The following is a 24,611-nucleotide window of genomic DNA, read 5'->3' on the forward strand; positions in this document are numbered from 1 at the left end:
AGACTAGAGAACATTAGTTAGCTGCTAATTAAATTAAAGCTCTAGCAAGTACACACATAATTTGCTTTTGTGTAGAGATATGGTAGTATAAGTGAAGCCAGAATAACAGAAGCTAGACATTTATGGAAGATCTGAATTAAAAAAAAAATTAGTACCTTCCAGTCAGCAAGCATCTTTCCAAGTTGTATTTTCAGAGAAGGATGCATATTGTAGGTTGAATAAGAGATAGAGGGAGCCCTAGGTTTGAAGGCAGGACTGACTCTCACTAGCCACAGGACTGGTACTAAGATGGTGCTGGTTGTGACTGCCGGGGTTGTTTTGAAGCTGGGATATAGCAGTGTCCCTCTCTGATGGTGTCCCACGTGTGTAAATGTTTTTGTATGCTCCGAACTATGGGACTTAATTTTTCTCCTGGTAAACCTTACCTTTGCTAAAAGTCCTTCCACACTGCCTTGCGGTAAGCTTGCTTCTTTTCCCATAGCCTTGTCGATTTATATGAGAGTGACTTGAGGCACTGGAAGGGTTCCTGTGAAGAAGGCCCACTAGGGGGAGATTCTGAAGGCAGTGCTGTGCTTCCTAACTTGATTCCCACAAAAGAGGAAGTTTTATGTCCACATTCAGTTTATGATCTCCCCAGGAAACCATTCTAATTTTAAATGAAGGTAGTTTACGGTCTGGCTTGGTATGAGTATGGTGAATAGGTCGTTTTGAGTGTCTTTGTGAAACTGTGTGACTCTTGAGATTGTTTTCCAACGAGGATCGATCCCTCTTACGTAACAGGCTGTTTGAGTGTTCGGCCTCTAGGTGGCAGTTTTGCACGTGCATTGGTGGCTCGTGGGTCTATGAAGTGTACTCGTCCTTTAGACACTGGTAATTCGAAGACAGCTGCGTGTGTGGTTTCTGTAGAAGCGACAGTTTATATGGCTATTACTACTTAAGACAGAGAGTATTTTCAGTGAGTCATTCTTTCTCTTGAAGTTCCTTCCTCTCACCCTTTTCACAGATCGTTCATACCTACTTTCTGGCAACAACTAGCTGGCCCGCCCAGTTTGTCAGGCCTCTTTAAATATGGCAGTTTAGCTGGGTGAACCAAGATGCTAGATTCTTTGCTTCGGGATGATGCATGTGAGGACAGCAGACTCGTCCTTCTGTCCAGCCTGTGCAGAGAACCAGGCCTCTCCGTCCCATTACAGTCTTTATCTCACAGAGCCACAGAGCGGATGAACTGTTTTTCCTGGTTTCAGTCTTCCCGCCCCTCCCCTTCTCGCTGCCTGTTTGAAATGCTACTTGACTTTGCCTTCCTGCCGGTTGGGTTGGAGTGCTGGTCTCTATGCCATTGACCTTTCAGGCAGGAAATGGGTTTTCCTTCCTCAGAGGGTGTTATGCTGCTCTGACAGCATGGCCAGGGGTGGAGTGGCCAGTGGGGGATGGGCATCATTCTTTCTGAATTGCTTCCTGGCTCTTAGGGATAGATAGCAAGCTGTCTGTTCGTTTTGCCTTCTAATTAAGTGAGAGCGTTGGCTATCTGAACCTGTTTTAAGTAGGAGTGGGTTTTGCTGGCTAGAGGAGTGGATGGGAGGGCGACCTAGGCAACGGCCGTCCGTCCTCTAATCAGTGCAGTGAAATGTGTTGGTGAGTGCACACATTTATCTGCCAGCTTCTCAATGTAGGGCTTAAAAAACAACTCAACACCAAAAATGTGTTATTACATAATTCTCAAGAGGGAGAGCAACGAAGCAGTAAATTCCACCTGCTCTGTTCATCATGAGACCAAAGAACCTTAGTGGCACAGAGGGTGGTGGATGAGGCAACGTAAGGAGGGCTTTGCTCAGCTCGCCTTCAGTAGTGGTAACGAGGGTTCCTGTTACTTTGCGTTGCGCCCGTCCCATTAGTCAGCAAAGCTTTTTCCTGGTGTACTGTGGTAACCTGTGCCTGTTGCTGTAGCAGTTATGTTCACGGGCCATGAAGTTTAACAAGCTAGAAATTCATCTGGTCTTCTAGGACTTTAAAATCTTTCAAAATAACTCTGTGTGAAGCTGTCTGATGGGGCTGGCAGTGATTATTCTCTGGACTGTCCCTATTGCCAGGGTCCTCCTCGGTCTCCAATCTTTCCTCTCAGGAGGTGAGTGCTGTAGGCTTTTGCTGATTATGATCCATTCATTCATTAGAATCAGACTCTTACTAACTTATTGATTCAAAGCTGCTGAGGAAAACATCTTAGGGAGTACGTGGAAGGTTACTCCCTTCCTTCCTCTCTCCAAGTTGATAGTCTTGGACTCTAGGGCACATACGCTTGTCACAGATAAGGCCACTGTAGCATTATGGCATAAGCATAGGTCTGGTTTAGTTTCTGACCCACCTGGATATAACATCAGAGTTAGCCCTTAATAGCAACGTGGCATCTTTCACTTTTAGAAAGAGTCCCAAAGGCCTGGAGATGTGGCTGAGAGGTAGAGGTACCTAGCATGTCTGAGCCCCAAGTTCAATCGCCAGCAACACAAATAGAAAAAAAGTAAATAAGCAATGAAATCGGATAAAGGAGGCCCAGCAAGTGGCATTTAATTCATATGTTTATTGTGAGAAAGAAGTGATAGTTGACAAAATCCTTAGCACAGTGTTTGGCATGTAATAAGGATCTCTGGTTTCTCTCACCTGGGATCCACCAGGTTAACATTCCGGGTGACAGCTGCCTCTGTGACCTGCACTTACTCTGTTCTTTCTTTTTCATACGCCTTGAACCACAAGAAGAAATGCAGAAGAGATGAAAGGCCACAGGTTTTAGAGAAAGAAGCCCAGCTCTGTTTTCCTTAGGGAAGTAAAGGGCCTCTCACCTAGCTCCCTTCACTTGACTGCTTACCTGCTTTCTATAAACACATGTGGGTCAGATGCCATTCTCCAAGATTCTACATGGCTTTGGTCACATCTGTACAGACTTTCATTGTATAGGAAGTATCAAGAAGCAGTTTCCCCAGCACTGTTTCCTTTTCTTGGCATCTGGCCAGCCCCTTTCACCCAGGCATAGAAAGCCCACTCTCTAAGCCTTCACTTTCCCAACTTCCAAGAGCACAGTGGGACACATTTCACACACAGGTTACAGTAAGTTCTGTGGGTCCCATAGCCCTTCCTTTACTGTCAACCTGACCCTAAGTGGTGTGGATAGGATAGGATAGTTGGCTCTTGCCAACTGGAGATTTAGTATTACGAATGAGTAAGCCCTAGATCTTTGGAAGTTGATTTAGAGAGAGCAGTGCTGGGAGGTTCTGGATGTGTTTGTTTCAGTGGGGTGGAGTCAGTTCTAGCATTTCCTTGTCCAATAGGAAGTGGGTAAATTGCCAAACCACTGAGATCACTCTTGTTGACTCTGATTCATGAATAAGATTAGAACTAGAAAGCTGTCGAGGAACCCCAGAATCAGCTATGGATGTGCATTTGATTGTTCTTAGCTGATGGGAGGGCTGTGACGGACTTTGGTGGTCCTAACATTCTGGAGACAATGCTTTCTTGGTTGGTTAGGGCTCTTTTTGATTTTGTTTGTTTTTCGATTTTTTTTTTTTTTTTTTTTTTTTTTTTTTTTTTTTTGGTCAGGTTGACATTGGCTGGTGTTATCTGGGGAGAGTAACCTCAGTTGAGAAATTGCCTCCATCAGATTGACCTGTAAGCAAGTCCATAGGACATTTTCCAGATTAATGATTGATGTGGGAGAGCCCGGCTCACTGTGTGTGGTGCCTCCCCTGGTTGTAGGTGGTGTAAAAAAGCAGGCTGAACAAGGCAGGAGGAACAAGCCACTAAGCATCTTTCCTTCAGTCTCTGCTTCTGTTCCTGTTACCATGTTTCTGCCCTGAGTTCCTCTCCTGAGCTCTCCTGATGATGGAGTGTGACCCATAAGAGAAATAAACCCTTTCCTCTTCATGATCCGCACCTCACTGATAGCAACCTAACCAGACAACTACAAATGCTACGTTGCTTCTCTGTGGGCTCTTTTTGGAAGCCAGCACTGGAACAGACGTGGGGATGGGTAGCAGCTTGCCTGGAGATAAGTGAGGATTCTCTTCTCTTTATTATTATTACTAACATGTTTGAGACACACACACACACATACACACACACACACACACACACACACACACACACACACTTCGCATACTGACTGCTCTCACCTCCCACCTCCCTCCCACTCCTGTCCCTTTCCTTCCCTCCCCACAAGTTTCCCTCTCGCTGTTCATTTCTAGTCATGTTGGAGAACTATTTTCTGCATCATTCTTATGGCAAGAGTGTAGCAGTGTTGAGAAAATTGCAGGTCCTTGTTCCTGCTTCACAGGCTGCTCCGGCTCCAGCGCTAACAATGTGTTCATGGTGAAGAAATGCTGGCTTTTGAGGAGAATTTTAGGGTTGGACTTCAGAAAGGATTTTTAAATTATTTGTACCTCTCATCTGGTCACTGGAGGGAACCTCTCCAAAGAGGTTCTAGTGTTTGCTGGAGGCGTCCTTTCTCTGCCCCTCTCAGTTATCAGGCACTAGTTTTAGGTTGGAATAGCATTCTACTTTGAAGCTGTTACTGGGGAGGGTAAATGAAATGGCTATGATGTCATGGCTGGTCTTTGCTGTAGGGTGTGATTTTCGGTCTGAAGGTGTTGGTTGTTAGGTGGACCACTGTTGCCGAAATATCAAAAAACTGCCTAACCTTTTACCCCGTGCTAGTGCCGCCGCCCATTGGGCTGCATGGCACTGCAGGGCATCCTTATTTCAGCAGCTCCATGCTGCCCCCAAGTAGACTGCCCCCAGGACTGTCCTAGGCAGTCCACGGGCTGTTCCACACGGCTCCCTGCCGTGGACTCTGCTCACACTCCCAATAACCCGGTGAAATCGAGACTCAACAAACTGCAACCCAACAATCAGATTTCTATGTTAAACTCTCAATCCGCAGTATATCCACACAATAAACTCACTCCCAATTGATAAAGATATAAACTATCCACCTAATAAGATAAATTTGCCTACAGAAATCCATCCCTTAAGAAATATACATAACTATCTTGGCAATTCAAGACCCCCTGGATCTGGGTCATCCTTCTCCGTCTCCATCTTGATTCTCCCCTTCTCTTCCGCCTTACAAAAACTTTGTTCCCACCTTATTTTTTTACTGTCCAATCATGGCTTTGACTTAACTTGTGCCAGACCTCACCTGCATATAGACATCAGCCTACAGACCACGGTGCCATTTCTCCCCTTTAAACAATCCTCCCGCCCTTCTCCAGGCATTGCTGTGATGCTCTCCGTACTTGCTTTCAGCCCTCATTTGTCCACGTGGGAATGACTTAAGGTTTTGGAGTATTTACTTTTTTGCCTTCCACTTGGAAATGTATGATGCGTTTCTTTGAGTTTGTAATATGGACAAGTGTGTAACTCTGCCAACCCCGAGGGAAAAGCAATTGGACCTCTCTATTTTGCCTTCCGAACGTGTAGGTCACACATACAGAATAGTAAGGAGGCTAAAGTACTGTCAGGAGGTCGTAACTCTCGGACGGTTAAAGCAAGTTCTTAGCTGAGGTGTCACTGTAAGTACACATATCTCAAGTCTACGTTTATGACTGCGCATAAGTCTATGTATATACATACAAAGACCCTGATCAAGAAGAACACTTTTTTTTTTTTTTTGGTTCTTTTTTTCGGAGCTGGGGACCGAACCCAGGGCCTTGCGCTTCCTAGGCAAGCGCTCTACCACTGAGCTAAATCCCCAACCCCAAGAAGAACACTTATAGTCTTGAAGTTTTCCTCATCCTCATCACCAGACACTGCCATACCCCTTCTCAGAGGTAAAATAACTCTTCTGTCTTGTATGAGGTTTGAGAAGTTTGAATATCATGAAGCTACAGACTTTCCCTCACCGTCTGTGAGGTCCATACCTGACCACCATCATCTGCGAGGTCTATACCTGACCTCCGTGCAGCACTCAGCTGTTGCCTGAGGTCCTCACATTTAGATATACAGCAGTTTGTGTGTCCTTACAGCAGTCTGTGTGTCCTTACAGCAGTCCGTGTGTCCTTACCGCAGTCTGTGTATCCTTACAGCAGTCTTTGTGTCCTTTTTCGTTAGACATTTTGTTACCACAGTTGTGGTTATTATGGTAACATGACAAGGGTCCTCGAATGGGCCTGGTAGAGGACATAGGCATCCTTCTCCGTCTCCATCTTGATTCTCTTCCTTCCTGGTGGAATATATGGGAGTAGTATGGCTAAGTAACGAGTGGTGTTTAGTTCTAGTAGATACTGAAAATGTCCTTGTTACTTTAGTTCCTCACCAGCAATGCCCGAGAATCACAACGCTAAAGTGACCTTCTACTGTCCTTCTCAAGGAGGTACTAGGTGAAGCTCATTCTGCTTCTAAGTTACATCTCTTCAGTGAGTAACCATTTGATGTCTGCCTCTTATATCTACTGGCCATTTGGATCTCCCCTTTTCACTTTTTATTTATGTATCTCTGTCTCTCTCTGTCTTTGTGTTTCTCTCTGTCTCTCTGTCTCTGTGTGTGTGCGTATGCATGTGTGTATGTGTATATGTACGCCATATGTATGTGTCTTAGGGTTTTGTTGCTTTGAAGAGATACCATGACCTTATAAAGGGAAAATGTTGAATTGGGGCTGGCTTACAGTTCAGAGGTTTAGTCCACGACTGTCATTGGCAGGCAGACATGGCATTGGAGAAGCTGCTGAGAGTTCTATATCTGGAGGCAGCAGGAAGAGACAGTGAACCACTAGGCCTGGTTTGAGCTTCTGAAACCTCAAAGCCCATCCCTCAGTAATACACTTCCTTCGTCAAGGACACACATCCGAATAGTGCTACTCCCTATGGGCCATGGGGGCCATTTTATTCAACCACAACAGTATGTAATTACCCATGGAGGCCAGAAGAGAGCATTGGTCCTGTGGTCTTGGGGTTAAAGCAGCTGTGAGCTGCCTGACAATAGGGGCCACGAATGGAGCCTCCTGAAGAAGCCTCGACGGCTGAGCCAAGTCTCCAGCCCTTAGAGAGCCTCTCTTATGAAGTGTCTATTGAGATTTTAATTGAATTTTGTTGTTAATTTTCTCCCTGATTGTTAGTGTTCTTCATATATCTGGAATATGGATCTTGTTGGAGATATATATTAAAAATAGTAGCTCTCACTTTCTTCCTCAGTATTTTTGATTTGAGATGTATTTTGAGACAGGGGTTCATGTAGCTGGCTTTAAAGTCACTGAAGATGACCTTGACCTTCTGGTCCTTGTGCCTCTACCTCCCATGTGATATAACTGCAGGTGCGTTCCATTATGCCTGGTCTATGTGGTGCTAGGATCTCAACTCAGAACCTCATGCATTGGGATAAACACTCTATTGACTCAACTACACTCCCAGCCTCTGTTTCCATTCTCTTAACATTATCTTCTAATAAATGTATCCTTTTTATTTTGGTAAGGTCTAACCTACCAGTATTCATTTTCTTTATGATAGCACCTTTAAATTTTCTGAAATCAAAATATCATATATATATATATACCAGTTCATGGCCTCTGTCCTCTTTTTCTGTGGTTGTTACACACATGTATATACATTTCTTAAATATAAATACAGTCTGCTCAGTCCATACAATGTTACTTGTGTGCATAGGATCCAGGGCTGAGCACTGGTGGGGTATTCCTGGGAAAGTAGTTGCTTCTACCCCTCTCTGAATTCCTTAGTAGTGTTTAGTCCTTTGTCTATGGCTGGTCCCCGTGAGAGCACCTCCTCCGTGTTTGCATGTTTGCTGCTGTCATCCTTATTTGGGTCTTGTTTAGGCAGCCATGCTGGTGAGACTTCCTGGGTGTAGGCAGCCAGGCTGGTGAGACTTCCTGGGTGTAGTTTCCCTGAAAGTTTTAGAGGATACAGTCTCATAGCAGACATCCATCTCTCTGGCTCTTAGAATCTTTCTTCCAATTAAAAAAGTGAGGGCCTCTCTTTCACTTGGTTGTCTTGAGATAAAATGTGAAGAACCACTGCTATCGAGAGTCATTCCAGTCTCCCGTGGGATGACTGTGCTCTGGAGGGAGAGCCTGGGCACATGCTTGTGGGAAGACGACGTATCAAGCACTCTGGGTTTACAGAGACTTTGTCACTGCCACACTTGACTGCATGCAGGAGCTCTTCAAGGAGCTTAGGGATCCTCAGTCATTTTTGATGCCACAGGAATTAGGTGGTACACATGAATTCCCCAGGGGCCGTGGCGCCCCCACACTGGGGTGGCACCACATACCAGGGTTAGGAGTTAGAATGTGGGGGGTTGGGGATTTAGTTCAGTGGTAGAGCGCTTGCCTAGCAAGCGCAAGGCCCTGCATTTGGTCCTCAGCTCCGGAAAAAAAGAAAAGAAAAGAAAAAAAAAAGGAGTTAGAATGTGGTCATGTCCTGGCCCTGTAACTTGCTGGCTGCAATCAGGGTCAAAGTTCTTACCCTCTGAGTTTTGATTTTCTTTCTTTTAAATGGGAGTAGTGAGAATACATTTACCTCCTAATTTGTTGAGAGCTTAGCACAGCAGGTGGTGTGCTGGGCTGGGCTAACCTCTTGTTCTTCTGTTACTGTGCTGCTAGAGCACAGTGATGCATAGAACCAGGAGCATCGCCAGCCCTGCGCCCTATTTCTCTTTCGTTGGTTTCTATTTCCCTTCCATGTCCTTTCCCCTTTACTCCCTCACTTGTGCTATGAAAAACTGACACATGTTCCAAACAGGAACTAAATAGACATGCTCTAAGAGAAAGTTTGAAAGTTTGCTGATATGCAAAGTTTCATGTTGCAGAAGTTTTTTCTCGTTTTATTTTGTTTGGGGGCTATGTTGCCAATCTAGGAGGCTTGGGAAGGTAATTATGAGACTAAATTATTGTTTGATTCTAAAATAAAGCTGGCCTTTTTCCTTCTTAAGAAAGCCCCTTGTAGGATTTATATTAGTATTTTTAATTTAATAAATGAAAATATGGAATTTTTACCTAAAATGTATAGTGCCGTATCCAGATGTAAATATATGAAGCACAGAGAATTCTCTGAGTTTGGGGAATAGAATTATAACTAAATGTGTTTTATCAACTTTATTCACTATCATCCAGAGCATCACTCCCCACACGCATGAAAAATAATTCGTATTTTGTTATTTCTATTTGAAGTAAAAACTGTCAAATTGGCTTCCCTAGTTACTAGGGTCCAATAACATCACCCACTCCGCTTACTGTCTCTGAGTTTTTCTAAACTTCTTCTTGGTGGCTTTGGGTGGAAATATCATGCCCTAGGCCATGAAGTTGATGTGACACCTCCCACTCTTGGTGTTTGGGCAACTTTTGTGTTTACAATTGTTTTCTTGCAGAAAGGGACTGGAGTTATGTTGGCAGTTTGACTTCCAGTATAGAGAGGAGGGTGTTAGGACTTCTAGTGCAGAGAACACAGAAGGAGCCTGGGGGTGGAGATGGCTCAGGGCTTGGGCCTTAGGTATAGCCATATTTCAGGCTCACCAGGAGAGTTGATCTACCTCTGACTTTTCCCAAGCCCAACCCAGAAGTTCAGTTTTAGTAGGGTGGGGTTGGATTGAGAATTTCCATGATTTATTATTTTATTTATTTAAATCCCAAATGTTGTCCCCTCCTCCTGGTCCCCCCTCACAGAGTTCTTTTCCCTTCCCCCTTTGCCTCTGAGAAGGTGTTCCCCCAACCCCTTTCCTGGGGCATCAGGTCTCTATTGGTTTAGGCATATCCTCTCCTACTTGAGGCCAGACAAGTACTCGGCTACAGATGTGTCCCCGGACCCTGTGCATGCTCTTTGGTTGGTGGCTTAGTCTCTGGGTTAGGTTAGTTGCCACTGTTGGTCTCCCTATGGGGTTGCCATCCCCTTCAGTTCCTTTAATTCTTCCCCTAACTCTTCCATAGGGGTCCCTGACCTCTGTCCAGTGCTTGACTGTGAGTATCTGCATCTGTCTCAGTCAACTGCTGGTAGAGCCTCTCAGAGGACAGCCATGTATGTCTGCAAGCACAACATAGCATCAGTTATAATGTCAGGGTTTGGTGCCCGCCCATGGGATGGGTCCCAAGTTGAGCTGATCATAAGTCAGCCATTCCTTCAGTCTGTGCTCCAATTTTGTCTCTGCATTTCTTTTAGACAGACACAATTTTGAGTCAAAAAATTTGAAGGTGGCTCCCCATCCCTCTCCTGGGGGCCCTGGAGGTGGTCTCCCCACTGATGGGCATTTCGAGTCCTGGGAGCCTCCCCCATCTGGTTTCCCAGCCCCAGCCCTGAAGTTCAGTCTCAGGAGGGTGGAGTTGGGTTAGGAAGCAACATTTTTTTATAAAGATGGATTGCTTGGCTCAAACAGGTAGTGCCAGCGAAGAAGGCAAACAAGTAAGAAAAAGTGGGGTAGCACTGGAGGAGGGAAGCTGGAGGCGTGTGGCCTTTGCAGCGGGCTCCAGCTTCTTAGGCTTTTGATTTTGAAGCATCTTGTGCTTGGTTTTGAAAGGTAGGAAGGGGACGTCAGATCTGCTCTCTCTCCAGGCCACAGGCTGCGCTCTGTGGAAGCACAGCTGTGAGCTGTCTGTGGGTGCGTGGTGAGTCTGGCACGTCAAAGAGGCTGCTGGAGAGAAATGGTCATTTGAGTCTGAAAAGAGGTGGAGGGCCCTGGCAGACGCTGTGGAAAGAAGTCTGTCCTTGGACTCACCTTTCTCCTCTGTCAATAATGCCCAGTGTGGCTGCAAGACATGACCTTCTCGGGAGCCAGTGTCTTCCGTCCTCAACACAGCCCCTCCCCCTAAACCTTGTATTCTCTCCCTTTCTGTCTGCGTAGGTGGAGGTCGACTTGTAGGGACATCTCTCCGCTCCTCTCTCCCCTTTCTCCTTCAGCTCACGCTCCTTGCATCCCAGACCCTTGTCCTTCCACTGTTACAGCTTTGAAACTGTAGATGGAGGCACTGAGGGGCGGTGGGAGAAAAGGTCCTAGGCTTTTAGTACCACACTGAGGGCATGTGGACTTTAGTTCTTGGTCAGTTGATCTCTCTTCCTCTCTTTCAGGATTCCTCAAACTTAGAAGATGAGGCTTTAAAAGAGTTATTCTTAAACATAAAAAATATTTTTAATTTATTGCTTGAGGATGTTATACATGTATACAATGTGTTTGATCAAATTCACCCTCTCAGCCCTCCCTCCCCTCTGGTTCCATTCATACTCCCCCACTACTTCATGGACACACTCCAAGCCTGCTGATCTAGTGGCTGAGCACTAGAACATGGACAGTCAATTCGGGGCTGCATCTCCGTGGTGGGGGTTGGGGGAGCGCCTTCTCCCAGCAGCCATTAGCAGCCAACAACTCCTTAGACCCACCAGGCTGGGGCTTTTGAGGGTTGCTGTACTCTCTGTCAATTTGATAGATTAAATAGTTTCATCAGAATTCACATATGTTTGAAGGGGAAGTGGTTTGTGGGCAACATGGGATCAACACTGACTGAAGAAACTCTGCCTTGAGGAGTGTGTGACATTCTCAAGTTACTTTATTGCCCAGCCTTTTCTGTGAGGAGTGCCATTTGTGAAAGAAACAGGGTTTGCTGCTGCGTGAACTGTCTAGAGAGGTTGTGCTCACTGTGAATAGCAAGTCGATTTCAGGGAGAGCTTTCAGAGTGAGCAGCACTGGGCTTCTAGCATGAGAGTAGTCATTAAAACAACGTACACACATTTAATAAAATTGTAATTACAAGTTCACTTCATAAATTTGGTGACAACTAAGAAATATGAAATATTCAATATGGGTATGTCTCTCCACAGTCAATGCAATTCAGTTTAGAAAATGTTTACTGCATTCCCTCCTATACAAAGCATCCTATTAAGCAAATGGGTCACAGTCTACAGAGCAAACAAGCTCTAAGGGAACCAAATAGTTAATAAGTCTTGTCCTTTACCTCTGCCTCTTGAGAGAGACAGGCATATTGAAAAGGATGTGAGGAGGTGGATTTGCTTTCTGAGATAGGACAGTGGCTAACAAGAGCAGAGAGAGGGCTGCGCCTCCTCTCATGATGATAAGTGGGTATTTCTGAAATATTCTTAAATAAACATTTAAGAATGCTGCCACTGTCTCTTGGTGTGACACTGAGGTCACGTCTGTGTCTCTCCTTTCTCTTTAGGCCAGGGGTTATCACCATGCAGGCGTTGTCGGAAGAGGACCGTAGGCTCTGGATGGAAGCCATGGACGGCCGGGAACCTGTAAGTAACAATTCAGGGAAGTGGAACAATAAAGACCCCAGTAGTGCGCTGTTCCCTACTGAGAGGGTTTGCTGTTGTTCCAGAGCCTCGAGTCTTTGAAACCAATGTCCCAGGGGCATTCTTTATTCATAGATTGATGCTCGCAGATACTGCAGTGGCTTCTGTGTATGGGTAGCTTCCAGGTTTTGGCCTCGGCTCCTAAGGTAGAAGGTACTGTGGGATGGCCCAGTAGCTTCCCCCATCACAGACACGGGCATATTGTCATCTTAAAGAGGAGAGTGCTCTGTATTACCGGATGGCTGTTGGTCATGTGTTGCTTTCACAAAGTAGGTTGCCAAACACGAGGCTGGCCGCTTTTCATGGGATACAGTTGTAAAAGTCCACATGGGTGGTAGAACACCTTTATCACTGTCATCTGCTCAGGTCTCCCACTGCGATGGTGATTCACACCTCATGGCGAGCAGTGGGACATTATCACGGTAGATGGAAGCAGTTAAGCCCCGGCGACGTGATCTGTGTTCCCATTTCAGAGATGCTGGCCTCAGCAGGGTTATGTGATCTTGTGGTTGTTATGCAACGTGTGGCATGTAAAAGCCACCTGAGCGCTCTGGGGTAAGTCCCGGAGCGGCCTTTTTATCTTGATGCTGAGAATCTTAACTACAGTCTTACAGTATTAAAAGGTCACAAAAATCCTGAGTATAGCTAAGTTCCTTCATAAAAGATAGAAAGACTCTACATGGATGAAGGCGTGATCCAAAGGGGAAACGTGTGCCTGAGAAGGTAGATCATGGCTTCTGTTGCCTAGAGAACACTATGAATCACACCAGTGCCCCTTGCAGAAGATCTCAGTTCCTCTGTGGCTCTTTCCTAGCCCATGCTGGTGGGATGATGTGGCAGTGTAGACGAATGTGCCGCTCTACCCATCTGTATGTTATATAAACACAGGGCTCAATCTAGTCAACAAAACAAACACAAACCAGTATGGCATAACTTTTAGTAATATAGATCCACATTTGAGCAACTACTTAAAGATGAGGCAGAATCAGATAAAGTGTAATGAAACAACTGTTTCATCTGAATTCCTTTCTTGGCCCAAAAGATAAGATAGCCTCAATTTCCCCCATATGCATTGATATCCAGAGAAACAAGCCCAACTGAGCACCTCATGTGTGTGTTTCACAGATTTAACGTCTTCAAGCCTACTTATTTCTGACTGTCTTAGGAAGTAGGCGTTGTGGTTCATTTTATAGATGAGAAAACATGTTTACGAAGGTTGAACAGCTTACTGCAAGCCTCACAGATAATAAGTGGCCATCTTTAGAGAGAGAGAGAAAACACGCCAGGATGCTATACAGTGAGGAGACAGAGCAGAGTAGCACATGTGGAGAGAAGTGGGTGTGGCTGTCAGAGATCCTTACCCAGCCTGACTGCTCTGCTCCCTTAACCCATGGTGTCCTGGGTTCTGTCATTCCCCTGCTCCAGCTTGGAAATGGACTTGGAGGCATTGTGGGAAAGCATTGTGAAGAACTTAGAGGTCACATGCCGCTTTCATTAGTAAACATGATGTGGCCAGATATGCCCTCAGATGAGAACAAGGAAATTCAGATGCAGGCAGGTAGCCATTGGCCCTGCCAGTCAGTGCCTAGAATCTCCAGAGAAGAGGAGAGATGATGCTGTGAATGGCTGGCAGGTCCACGATAGCGACACAGCTGAGGTCTATCTCTAGATGCATTTATGTTTCGCCTTTAACAGAGATATTTTCAGGCTGTCTCCTGGGACTTGTACTTAGTTACTTCTGCTTTACTTATTTTCTGGCTCTCTTGAATGACTCCCCAAACTCATAGACTAGGGATTCCTGTCATTGCATGATAGCATTGGTATGAGTTTAAAAAATAAAATGAAACAGAACCAAAATAAAGTAATGAAACCTTATTCCTCGCTGCCCCAAGCTCAGCTTCTGATGCTGCCTTCCCACCATTGTAAACCTTCTCTTCTTTCCACTCCTCCCTGCCGCTTGATATTTGTTCCGTGGCATGTATAGTTGGCCTCTTACTAACCGCTTGGGTCTTCCCAGAGGCTAACACTTGGCCTTTGCAGATGGAAGAACTCTTGAAGAGAAGCATCTTTTTTTTTTTTTTTTTTGCTCCAGAATGCACACATTAATAATAAGTGTAAATGAGATAATTCTGTCTCTAAACATTCTATAAACCTGTTGTCACCGAGGAACGTATACCTTGTGCTGGAAACTACACCTCTGTGTGCTTTTCAGTGTCCTAAAGGGAAAGATAAATACAGACAAATGAGGGCTGTGTAATTGACAGTAACATGAGGTGTAATTTTGTCTCCCACTGCTGAGAGCATAGTAGACAATTAGCAGCTCCATTTTAATCACCTCCTCCCTAATTAGTTAAATATGTCCCCTTGGGAGTTTTGGCTTTGTCTGGTTGGCTTTTCCACTAGCTGATCTTAGAGTAGTTCCCTAATATTGAGAGACTTTCTTATGTCAGGGAGGTATAAATATGGGCACCTGCTGGCTTAGAATATTATTACTCAGTGTTAGGATGTTGTTAGAGGTGGTGCTGGGGAATTTTTGCTTGTTTTCCTTTTGTTCTTTCATTGTTTAGTAACACTTTAGGACGACTTGGGCCCCAGCTTAGTTGATTTCATAGCATGTTAGTTATTACATAAACCACAGTTTTTGGCCTATAGTCACAACCTGTCTTAAAGACATGTTGAATATTTTCATGGTGCTGATGGGCACACGATAGAGGAAGAAGTTGGAGCTGTATTCCAACATTGAACATTATGGATTTTATTCACAGATCAATGAGATCTCTTAACTCAAATGAAGGGGGCCCCATTCAGACTCGCTTGAGAAAAAGCTGTGTTTGTTCGATGGTGTGACTGCAACCACGGTGTAGTAGTATATTTTGGCCTATTTGAATCAGTTATATAATGTTCAAAGTTGGCTGCTTTTCTGCTAGCTTTCTTTTCTAATGTATCCTTCCCACATAGAGCAAGAAGCATCTTACCCATTCTAGGTGGATATCTAGGCATATATCATAATCAATCATAATCATCACCACCATCTTCATCTTCACCTTCGTCACCTTCATTTTCTCAGATGTTCTCACTGTGTCGTTCAGGTTTGCCTCCAATTTGCATGTGTGTGTGTGTGTGTGTGTGTGTGTGTGTGTGTGTGTGTGTGTACATGATATTGGAGTTTGGGCCCAGGGCCTTGACATGCTGTGCAAGTGCTCTACCACTGGGTTGCATTCAATAATTCCTACATCTTATCAGGAATTTGTGCCAGTAAAATTTGTGAAACTGAACAGATAGTGTTTGAGACTCTGTGGGCCACAGTGCTATAGCCACTGAAGTTTTGCCACGTTTATTCAAAAGTAGTCAAAGGCAGTATACCAGTGAATGAGTACAGTCATTTTCCAGTGAGATTTTGCTTACAAAACAAACAAGGTGCATCTGGGGAAAACTTTTAGTCTGTACCTACATTGGTAAGAGATTCTTTGCCAAATAACTTCAAAGGAACTTCACATCTGATTTTTATTGAAGTAAGCGCTTTGTACATGAAGCGACCAGACTTGACACACTCACTAAAGCTGTTAATGATGAATGTTGGCACACTCTGGAGAAAAGTGGTTGCTGCATGGCAGGAGAGTGGGCATGGGATTGGGAAGTCATTTCTTTACTCTGAGACCCATCTTCTACTAAACCCTCTCTTCAGAGAGCCCGATCTTCCATACTGATCACACGTACATCACTAATGTCATGATTAGCATGAAAGATGAGGTGCTTTCCACCTGGACTGGGACAGACACAGACTCGAACCACTCATTCGACTGAGTGCCAGGAGTCCTAGCTGGTATACGAGAGCAAGAAAATAATAAACAGACAGATATTGGAAAGAAAGGTGTAAAATTGTTTATTTTCATATAGCATGATTATCTAGGCAATGCCTAGTAGCCCCTCCCCAAAACAAACAAAAACACACCCCCAAATAAGTGCTAGGAATTAGACGGTAAGCTCGCGGCGAGGGTATTAGATTCTTTCCCAACCCCAGTGTTATAATTCTATAACCTAGCAATAAGCAAATGGTATCCAAGCTTACAGACACATTGTATTCACCTCCCTCCCCAGCACATATAATGCCCAGGCACAGATCTAAATGAGCCCTGGAGAGTGTTGTAAATGCAGAGCTGAACAAATGGAGAAGCGTACTGCACCCGCAGATCAGGGGGATTAGTTTGTAAAGGAGTCAGCTCTCTCCAAACAGATGTGTAGGCGTGATGCCATTCCTATCAAAACTGCAGCGAGTTCTCTCTAGAATTTATATATAAAGGTGCAGAAAGTGGAGGAGCTAAAGCAATTTAAGAAAAAAGAATGAAGTGAGATGATTTATTCTACTATATTTTAAGACTTCGTTTATAGTGACAATAATCACGATAATGTATTGACAGAGGATAGACACCTGGATCGATGGAACAGAATAAAGAACCCAGAAATAGACTTCCACAGACATACCCAATTGATTTTAGACAGAATTGCAAAAGCAATTCTATAAAGAAAAAAGCTTTCTTTCTTTCTTTCCTTTTTTTTTTGAATCAACAAGAAACCCACAAATGGTACTTTGCAAAGTAATAGACACCATGGGAAAAAAACAGGAACCTCAACTTAAATTTTACATTTTACATATGAATTAATTCAAAGTGAGTCATAGATTTCTATATAAAATATTAAACTATAAGATATTTAGAAGTCTAAGATAAAAATGTTTTGATACAGGGCTATGTGAATTTTTCAACGTGACACCAAAACATATGGTCCTTAAAATTTAGGGGAAAAAAAAAGAGGAAAAAAATTCTTTCTTCGGCAAATTTAAAACTTTTGTACAGACAAGATCCTGTTGAAAAGAAGGAAAGAGAATCACTAGCGTGGATGAAAATATCTGCCAGGCATTTTTCTGATAAAGGACCTGCTTATAAAAGTATGAAAAGAACTCTTAAAACAGTTAAACACCTAATTAGGATATAGACAAAAGGCAGCAAGATCTGCTTTAAAGTAAACTTATAGGTGCTCACGAGTTAAGAGCCCCTGCTGCTCTTGTAGAGGACCAGAATTTGGTTCCTACCACCTTTCACAGGCAGCTTACAACTGCCTAGAACACTAGCTTTGGGCATCGGATGCCCTCTCTGACCTCCACAGGCACCTGAATGCACATGCACACATATAAATAAAAATAAAATAAAGTTTTAGAAACTACGTAAAGATGTTCATATCATTACCCATTAGGGAAATACAAATTAAAACAATGGTGTGTGGAAATCATTACAGAAAATCACAATGAATCAGAATTACAGCGTTATGGTGTTCAGTCCCACCTGATAGAGCTTCAATATAATTCCTGCATCTAAGGCTCAGGGATCATTGCAGAAGAGGTGTGGAAAGATTGTAAGAGCCAAAAGACCAGGGAGGTTGCTATGAGATTGTGTCTCCTCTGAATGTCAGAAGTGTCACCCGGGAAGTCTCTCTAGCATAACTAGCTAAACTGGATCTGAACAAGGATGACCATGGTACACATGCGGAAGTGGATGGAGGAGACCAGGAGACTCAACCCTACATAGAGAACTATAAGTAACTAAGGAATGCTGAGATCAGGAGAAAATCTTCCCCAGGGAAGAGCGCTCTAATTGGTCATTGTCTTGTTTAGGGTCACTATTGCTACAGTGAAACACTGTAGCTAACAGCAAGTTGGGGAGGAAAGGGTTTATTGACACCTACATGTTTTAGTCCATCCAAAGGAAGTCAGGACAGGAACACAAGGTCTGGCACCTGGAGGCAGGAGCTGATGTAGGAGCTATGGAGGGTGCAGCTTACTGGCTTCCTCCACATGGCTTGCTCAGCTTGCTTTCTTATAGCACCTAGGGGTGGTGTCTTAGATTTTATTGCTGTGAAGAAACATCATGACCATAGTTAACTCTTATAAAGGAAAACATTATTTGGGACTGGCTTACAGTTCAGAGGTTTGGTCCATTATCATCATGGCAAGGAGACACGGTGCTGGAGAAGGGGATGAAAGTTCTACATCTGGATTGGGAGGCAGCAGGAAGAGACAATGAACCACTAGGCCTGGCTTGAGCTTCTAAAATTCAGAGTCCATCCTACCAATGGCACACTGCCTCCAACAAGGCCACACCTACTCCCACAAGGCCACACCTCCTAATAGTACCACTCCCTATGAATCTATAGGGATTCATTTTCATTCAGACCACCACAGTGGCACCACCCAAAATGGGCTTAGCCCTCCTCTATCAATAACTAATTAAAAAAAGTCTCATAGGCCTGCCTGCAACCCAATCTTACGGAGGCATTTTCTTAATTGCTAGTCTCTCCCCTCAGATGACTATCTTGTGTCAAGCCATCATAAAACTATACAGCGCCATTATTCAATATCAATTAGTCAGTCCTAAAAATGTAACATTAAACAGACTGATCAGGTTGTATTTATGTGTTAGAAATGTGCATATCACAACAAGTAATGCAAAAAGAAGCCATCAGTTTTAAAGAGGGCAGAAAGAGTAGTATATGGGAAGGTTTGGGGGGAGGAAAAAGATGGGGGAAATGATGATATAATTATATTGTAATTTCCAACAATGAAAAACCACACTGTCAGTGCACTCCTATATGGAAGATTCAAGTTTACAGTAGTGAGAACAAGGAGTGACTGTGGAAGGAGGAAGTAGGTCTACTTATAAATTGCTGTTAGGAGCACACAATGAAACAATACTTTGTAAAGTGAAGGACAGCTTCCAATATGTTAATAACCAAATATGACCTTGCCATAGAGTCCTCCAATTTTCTCTAGAGATATGAAAATGTGGCACATAAATCTATACACATATTTTGGTAGCAACTTGGTTCATGATAGCTCCAAACTAGAAATGACCCAAGTCCTTTTCCAGGGTAAGCAGATGCAAAAGCTGCTGCATCCAGAGTGGACTAGTGTCTTACTGTGGAAAGAAACAAAGGCATGATACGCCCTTACTGGCTGGATGTGTTATGCCAGTTGAGAGAGCAAGTCTGGGAATGGCTATATAGTGTATGCTTCCATTTTGTAACATGCTTGAAGTGATAGAGAAACATAGAATAAGGCAATGATTCCCAGGGGATGGGGACACTGAAGTTGGGGAACAGAGGATTTGGTGCAGTTCTGTATCATGACTTTGAAACTACATCAAAGTGTATGTGTCTACTTCTGTATAGCTTAATATACACACATACATACCTCACCGAAAAGTGTATGCAAGATCTGGTAAATTATGAAGGGGGTATGTAATCTAGTTAAGACTGTGTGACTAATAATAACTTTCTGGATCTGTTGCTGTAGCAGTTACAACATAGGTACGGTCACGGGGGAAGTTGAATAATAAAGTCATAGGACACTTCTGACTAATTGTGCAGTTTTCTATTACCTTTGGGTCTTATTGCTGTGAACAGACACCATGACCAATGTAAGTTTTATAAAGGACAACATTTAATTGGGGCTGGCTTACAGGTTTAGAGGTTCTGTCCATTATCGAGGTGGGAGCATGGCAGTGTCCAGGCAGGTATGGTGCAGGAGGAGCTAAGAGTTCTGCATCTTCATCTGAAGGCTGCTAGGGGAAGACTGGGTTTCGGGCAGCTAGGGTGAAGGTCTTAAAGCCCAAGCCCACAGTGACACACTTCATCCAACAAGACCACACCTGCTCTAACTAGGCTACATACCTCCAAATAGTGCCACTTCCTGGGCCAAGAGTATTCAAACCACCACACGTATCATTGTAAAACAACAACAAAACAGGACAAAGTTAGCCAGTCACATAAAACTTTAAAATGACTCTTCCAGGTTTACTTTTACTGTAGCATCTAGGCTGACAAGCAAGAGTCACTGTTGTAGCTGGATCAGTTTTCATTTTATAGTCCTGTGGCGATTGTTTAAAGTATGATAACAGACCACTTTTTTTTTTTTTTTTTGTAACATTGAACATGGAAGCCAGAGTGGTGGTTTACACCTATAATCCCTACACTCAGGAGGCTGACTTAGGAAGATCGCTGCAGGTTCAAGACCAGCCTGAGCTCCACAGTCAGTTCCATTTCAGCCTGAGCTAAGGCATGGCACCAGGTCTCAAAAAAGATCAGGAAACGAAGCAACCAAAAGCATTTGTCCTAAAATTTCCTACAAGCTGTGTGAATACCACAGCTCAGAGAACCTTCGGAGAGTAAATCTCTCTTCCACTTTCCTCATCACCAGAGCTGCTCCTCCTTCCTCGGTGTGTTGTGCCTAAGCATGTTTGCTAAAAGCAAGCAGTTTAGAGTCACTACAATTGTACTATCATGCCTGAGGTATTTTTCTATGGAAAGCTGGCTCAGGATGTTACTGGGAACTATGTTTGTCAGGACCAGGGAGCTTGGCTGTGCCTCCAAATTATTGTATTCTCAAATATTCTCTTGACTGTAGTCAGTGATTTATGTCTGAAGCTGCTTTCAGTGTGTCCTTATGTAGAGGTCTTAGTTCTCTTTCACATCTCAAAGATTCTTTAATTAGTGATATTTCCACTTTAGTTGGAGAGATGACTCTGTGGCTAAGAGAAAATGTTATTACGGTAGGCCTTGGCTTGACTTTTAACGCCCATATGGTGGCTCATAAAATGTGTTAACTCCAGTTCTAGGAGATCTGATACCCTCTTCTGACCTTTTCAGGCAAGCATACAACATACATTCATAAATACAGGCAGAACACTCATACATGTGAAATAAATGAAACACACACACACACACACACACACACACAGATATCTTTATAGACAGAACATTTGAAAGTTGGTAGATGACAGAATTAATAGTCCATTAGTTTAGAAGGTGGCAGAGCACCTATGATTATGTATGTGTAAGTCAGTATGTTGAGTTTGAACGTGTGAAATGGTCATTTCTATAGATAGGAATAGCCAGGTTGCCTTATTGGCAGAGAAGGGAATGCTGCTTCTGAGGCTGGGAAGTTTGTGATCTGGGGTAGGTAATACAGGTTCCCTAGCTGCCTGCTGTGTGCTGTCTGTAGTCCAGCACACACATGGCTGAGCTATGAGAGAGCCACAGTCAACTGTTTAAGTAGAGTTAGCTCCCTGTTACGGCAGCTCGGAGACTACGAAAAACTATTCTACTCACAAAAGACAGTACTGTTCCATCTTCTGTCCATTTTAAAGAAATTCTATATTTTAGTTTTTGGGAAGATATCACAAAGCTGAGTGTGCTGTCTTTCGCTGTGCTGTTAAAGCCCTAGTTTATGGTCCTTGAAAAACCCCAGGAGTCATGGGCCATCACCACGCATCTTCTGCTCACATCTAAAGGCTTGAAGCAGGGAGCTGCAGGGCATACTCTCTTTCTCTCTTTGAGACAGAGTGTCTGGGTAGCCCTGGCTGTCCTGGAACTCTTTATGTAGATCAGGTTGACCTTGAACCCAGAGCTTCACCTGCCTCTGTCTCCCAAGTGTGGGGATTAAAGGTGTGGGATTGTACTTTGTAGAGTGAGCCTTAAAACAAACAAAGAAATGGGTCACTTCTGTCATCTTCGTGACATTATCACACACACGGACATATCATGCCATGCCAGTCATTATTACAGTTCACTGGGCTCACAGGTGAGTAAGACTGTTGGTGTCTCTCCCCACACCCCCAGCAGGCTACACAGCACCTTTTGGTACTACATTCAGTACTCAGTACTATGAAGTTAACCAGCGGGGAGGGAGCTTCCTGGTCAGTAGTAACTTGATTTTTCTATGCCCTATGATCAGTGTTCGCAGTCTGTTCACCAATAGGGTCCTACCACCAAGTGCTGGTGGGCAACCAAGAGCAATGGCAGTAGTCTGCAATTTTTGGATTGCTCATCAGGGCACCTCTGACCAACAACGCTAAGGGAGTTATCACACACCTGACACTAGGCTTTGTATTTGGTAACCTATGGCTTCTAGGATGAGCATAATCTTCTGTGTGTGTGTGTAACTCAAATTGTGTGTATGTGTGTATGTATGCATATACATGTACATGTATATGCACATATATATGTACATGTATATGCATACATACACACATATAAAGCTTATAAAATGGTATGTTTATGTATTGCTTTTTGCATCTTCCTTAGTGTTGGCTATCCCTCTCCCATACTTCCTCTTTTTCTTACCTTCCTACATCCTGCTCTCCCTCACTCCCCTATCCTGCTCTGTGTTTTTTTTTTCTCTCACATAGCTCTATCAGGATTTTAGTTCAATTACTTTAGTAAACCTTTAGCTGTTTTGGATATTCAAGCTTTTTTTTTCATATTTTTTAATAATTATAAACAACAATGTCATGAATCCCTTGTGGACATTTCACTGATTACCTATTTCACCACTTTTTGGTAGGATACACGTCAAATGGAATTGCTAGGCTGAAGTGTGTGCGTGTGCGTGTGCGTGCGTGCGTGCGTGCGTGTGTGTGTGTGTGTGTGTAATAGATATCGCCAGATTATTTCTTATATTATTGCCAAATTGGTCTCTCACTATAGCATGATTCATACTTTAGTGCTATGTAAACAAAAAGTGTGATTCATGCTGTATGCATCAGTGGGATTCCTTTTCCTCTGACCTAGAGATGACACCCCTCAGTTTTCTCAGCTCTGCCTCCAAAGCCCAGGCCACAGTCCTACCCTTTCCACTGGTCTCTCCTTGGCTGTTCAGGCTTTCCTGTTTGTTTCTAGCTCACCCCTCCTGCTGCTTGGGTTTCGAACCATAAATGACATTGCAGCCAAATGGGCATATCCTGTATCTTACCTGAGCTGTGCTTCTCCTAGCCTCGGCTACAGGATCTGGAATGGGACCTGTGGGCCACCTGCTCCCATGAGCTGTGGCAGCAGTCAGCATTCTGGGCTGTCTCTGGTCTGCTAGGGTTCCTCACATCTTCCCGGAGGAAGAGAAAGTAGCTCCTTCTCGTGATCAGTCAGCATTTCCACCTGGAGTCGCAGCTAGTAGAAGACATGGAAGATGCCTTCAGTATCCGCACGTCCTCTGTAGGACGGCTGTTGTTCTGTCCACTGCTGTTCGGTTAACTTTACAGCCAGTTTGGATGCTCTGTAATTCCTTCCTTCAGGTTTGTGGCTTAGGCCATACTGCCCAGCCTTTTGACAGGGGGCAACATGAATGAGGCTGTGACTCCAAAGGTTTCTGTCACTAGATCTTCATTTGAATTCGGATTCAGGATTACATAACCGTCCCCCACTTTGCTTCCCATATCTGGACTATGGCAGGTTGGCAAATCAAGAACTTATTGGAGCTTCTGGCTATGTGTGTGTATGTTTTCCATAGCTCATTAAAGAGTTAAAAATATTTATTTTAAAATGTTTTGAGACTTAAGTATTACAAAGAATTCCAGAGCATTCTTTACCTAGATAGCCTAAATATTAATGTTTTATATAATCATAGTATATACCAAGGAAATTAATATTAACATAATATTATATATTAAAAAATCTCCATTTATCTGACTAATTCATGTCTTTACCTTCTCGACTGCTGTTCAGGATAGGATAATGCATTGCTTTTAGTCATTGTATCACCTCAGTGTTATTTTATCTTTCTTGTGTGACTTTCCTTGGGGACATGTGACTAATCATCTGTTCATGACAGATAGAGTATACACTACTGATTAAAGAAAAAATGTAACCCAAGTCTATCTTACTGATCCTGTTACTTTATTGGCTTTACTTATAGAAGTGTGGGTGAAGGGTATCCTAGTTTATGTTTGGCCACTGTGATAAATGTCTGGTTGCATAACCAAAGGCAACCTGGGGAGGAAGGGTTTATGTTGGCAACAGCTTATGTTGAATAAAGCCCAGGCAGGAACGCAAGGCAGAGACTACGGAGGAATGCTGTTTACTGGCTTGCTTCCTTTGGCTTGCTTGGATACTTTTCTTAAATAGCCAAGACTCTCCTGCCTTGAAGGGCACCACATAGAGTGTGCTGGACCCTCATATATCAATTGGCAATTAAGAAAAGCCATCAGACATGCTCATAGGCCAATCTGATTGAGGCAATTAATCAATTGCATTTTCCTCTTCCCAAGTGACTCTGACAAAACCTGTCCAGCACAGAGGCATTACTCACAGCAGTCTTGGTGACTCAGTGAGAAGTGCATCACTAGAGTGCACTCTGCCATGGGGGACAACTAAGCTGCATCTCTCAAGCTCCCTGCCCAGCTGCAGCTAGCCTTGCTCAAGAAGTGTTTCCCCTCCCCAGAAAGTGTTTCCTGCTTGCACAATGACAGTGGTGAGGGCTTTAAAGACTTTTCAAACTTCCTGAGT

General features: G+C 43.8%; 1 protein-coding gene across 1 annotated transcript in view; it reads left to right on the top strand.

Moving 5' to 3' along the window:
• Arhgap26 (Rho GTPase activating protein 26) overlaps nt 1-24,611 on the top strand; it is a gene marked incomplete at its 5' end in the record, with an annotated part of 285,967 nt that overhangs the window by 34,169 nt on the left and 227,187 nt on the right. The window contains 1 exon segment of the mRNA NM_001395140.1: nt 12,149-12,227. Within this exon segment, the coding sequence (NP_001382069.1) occupies nt 12,149-12,227 (79 nt within the window).

The sequence above is a fragment of the Rattus norvegicus genome, chromosome 18, assembly GCF_021556685.1.
Source record: "Rattus norvegicus strain SHRSP/BbbUtx chromosome 18, alternate assembly SHRSP_T2T, whole genome shotgun sequence".
NCBI classification, from domain to species: domain Eukaryota; kingdom Metazoa; phylum Chordata; class Mammalia; order Rodentia; family Muridae; genus Rattus; species Rattus norvegicus.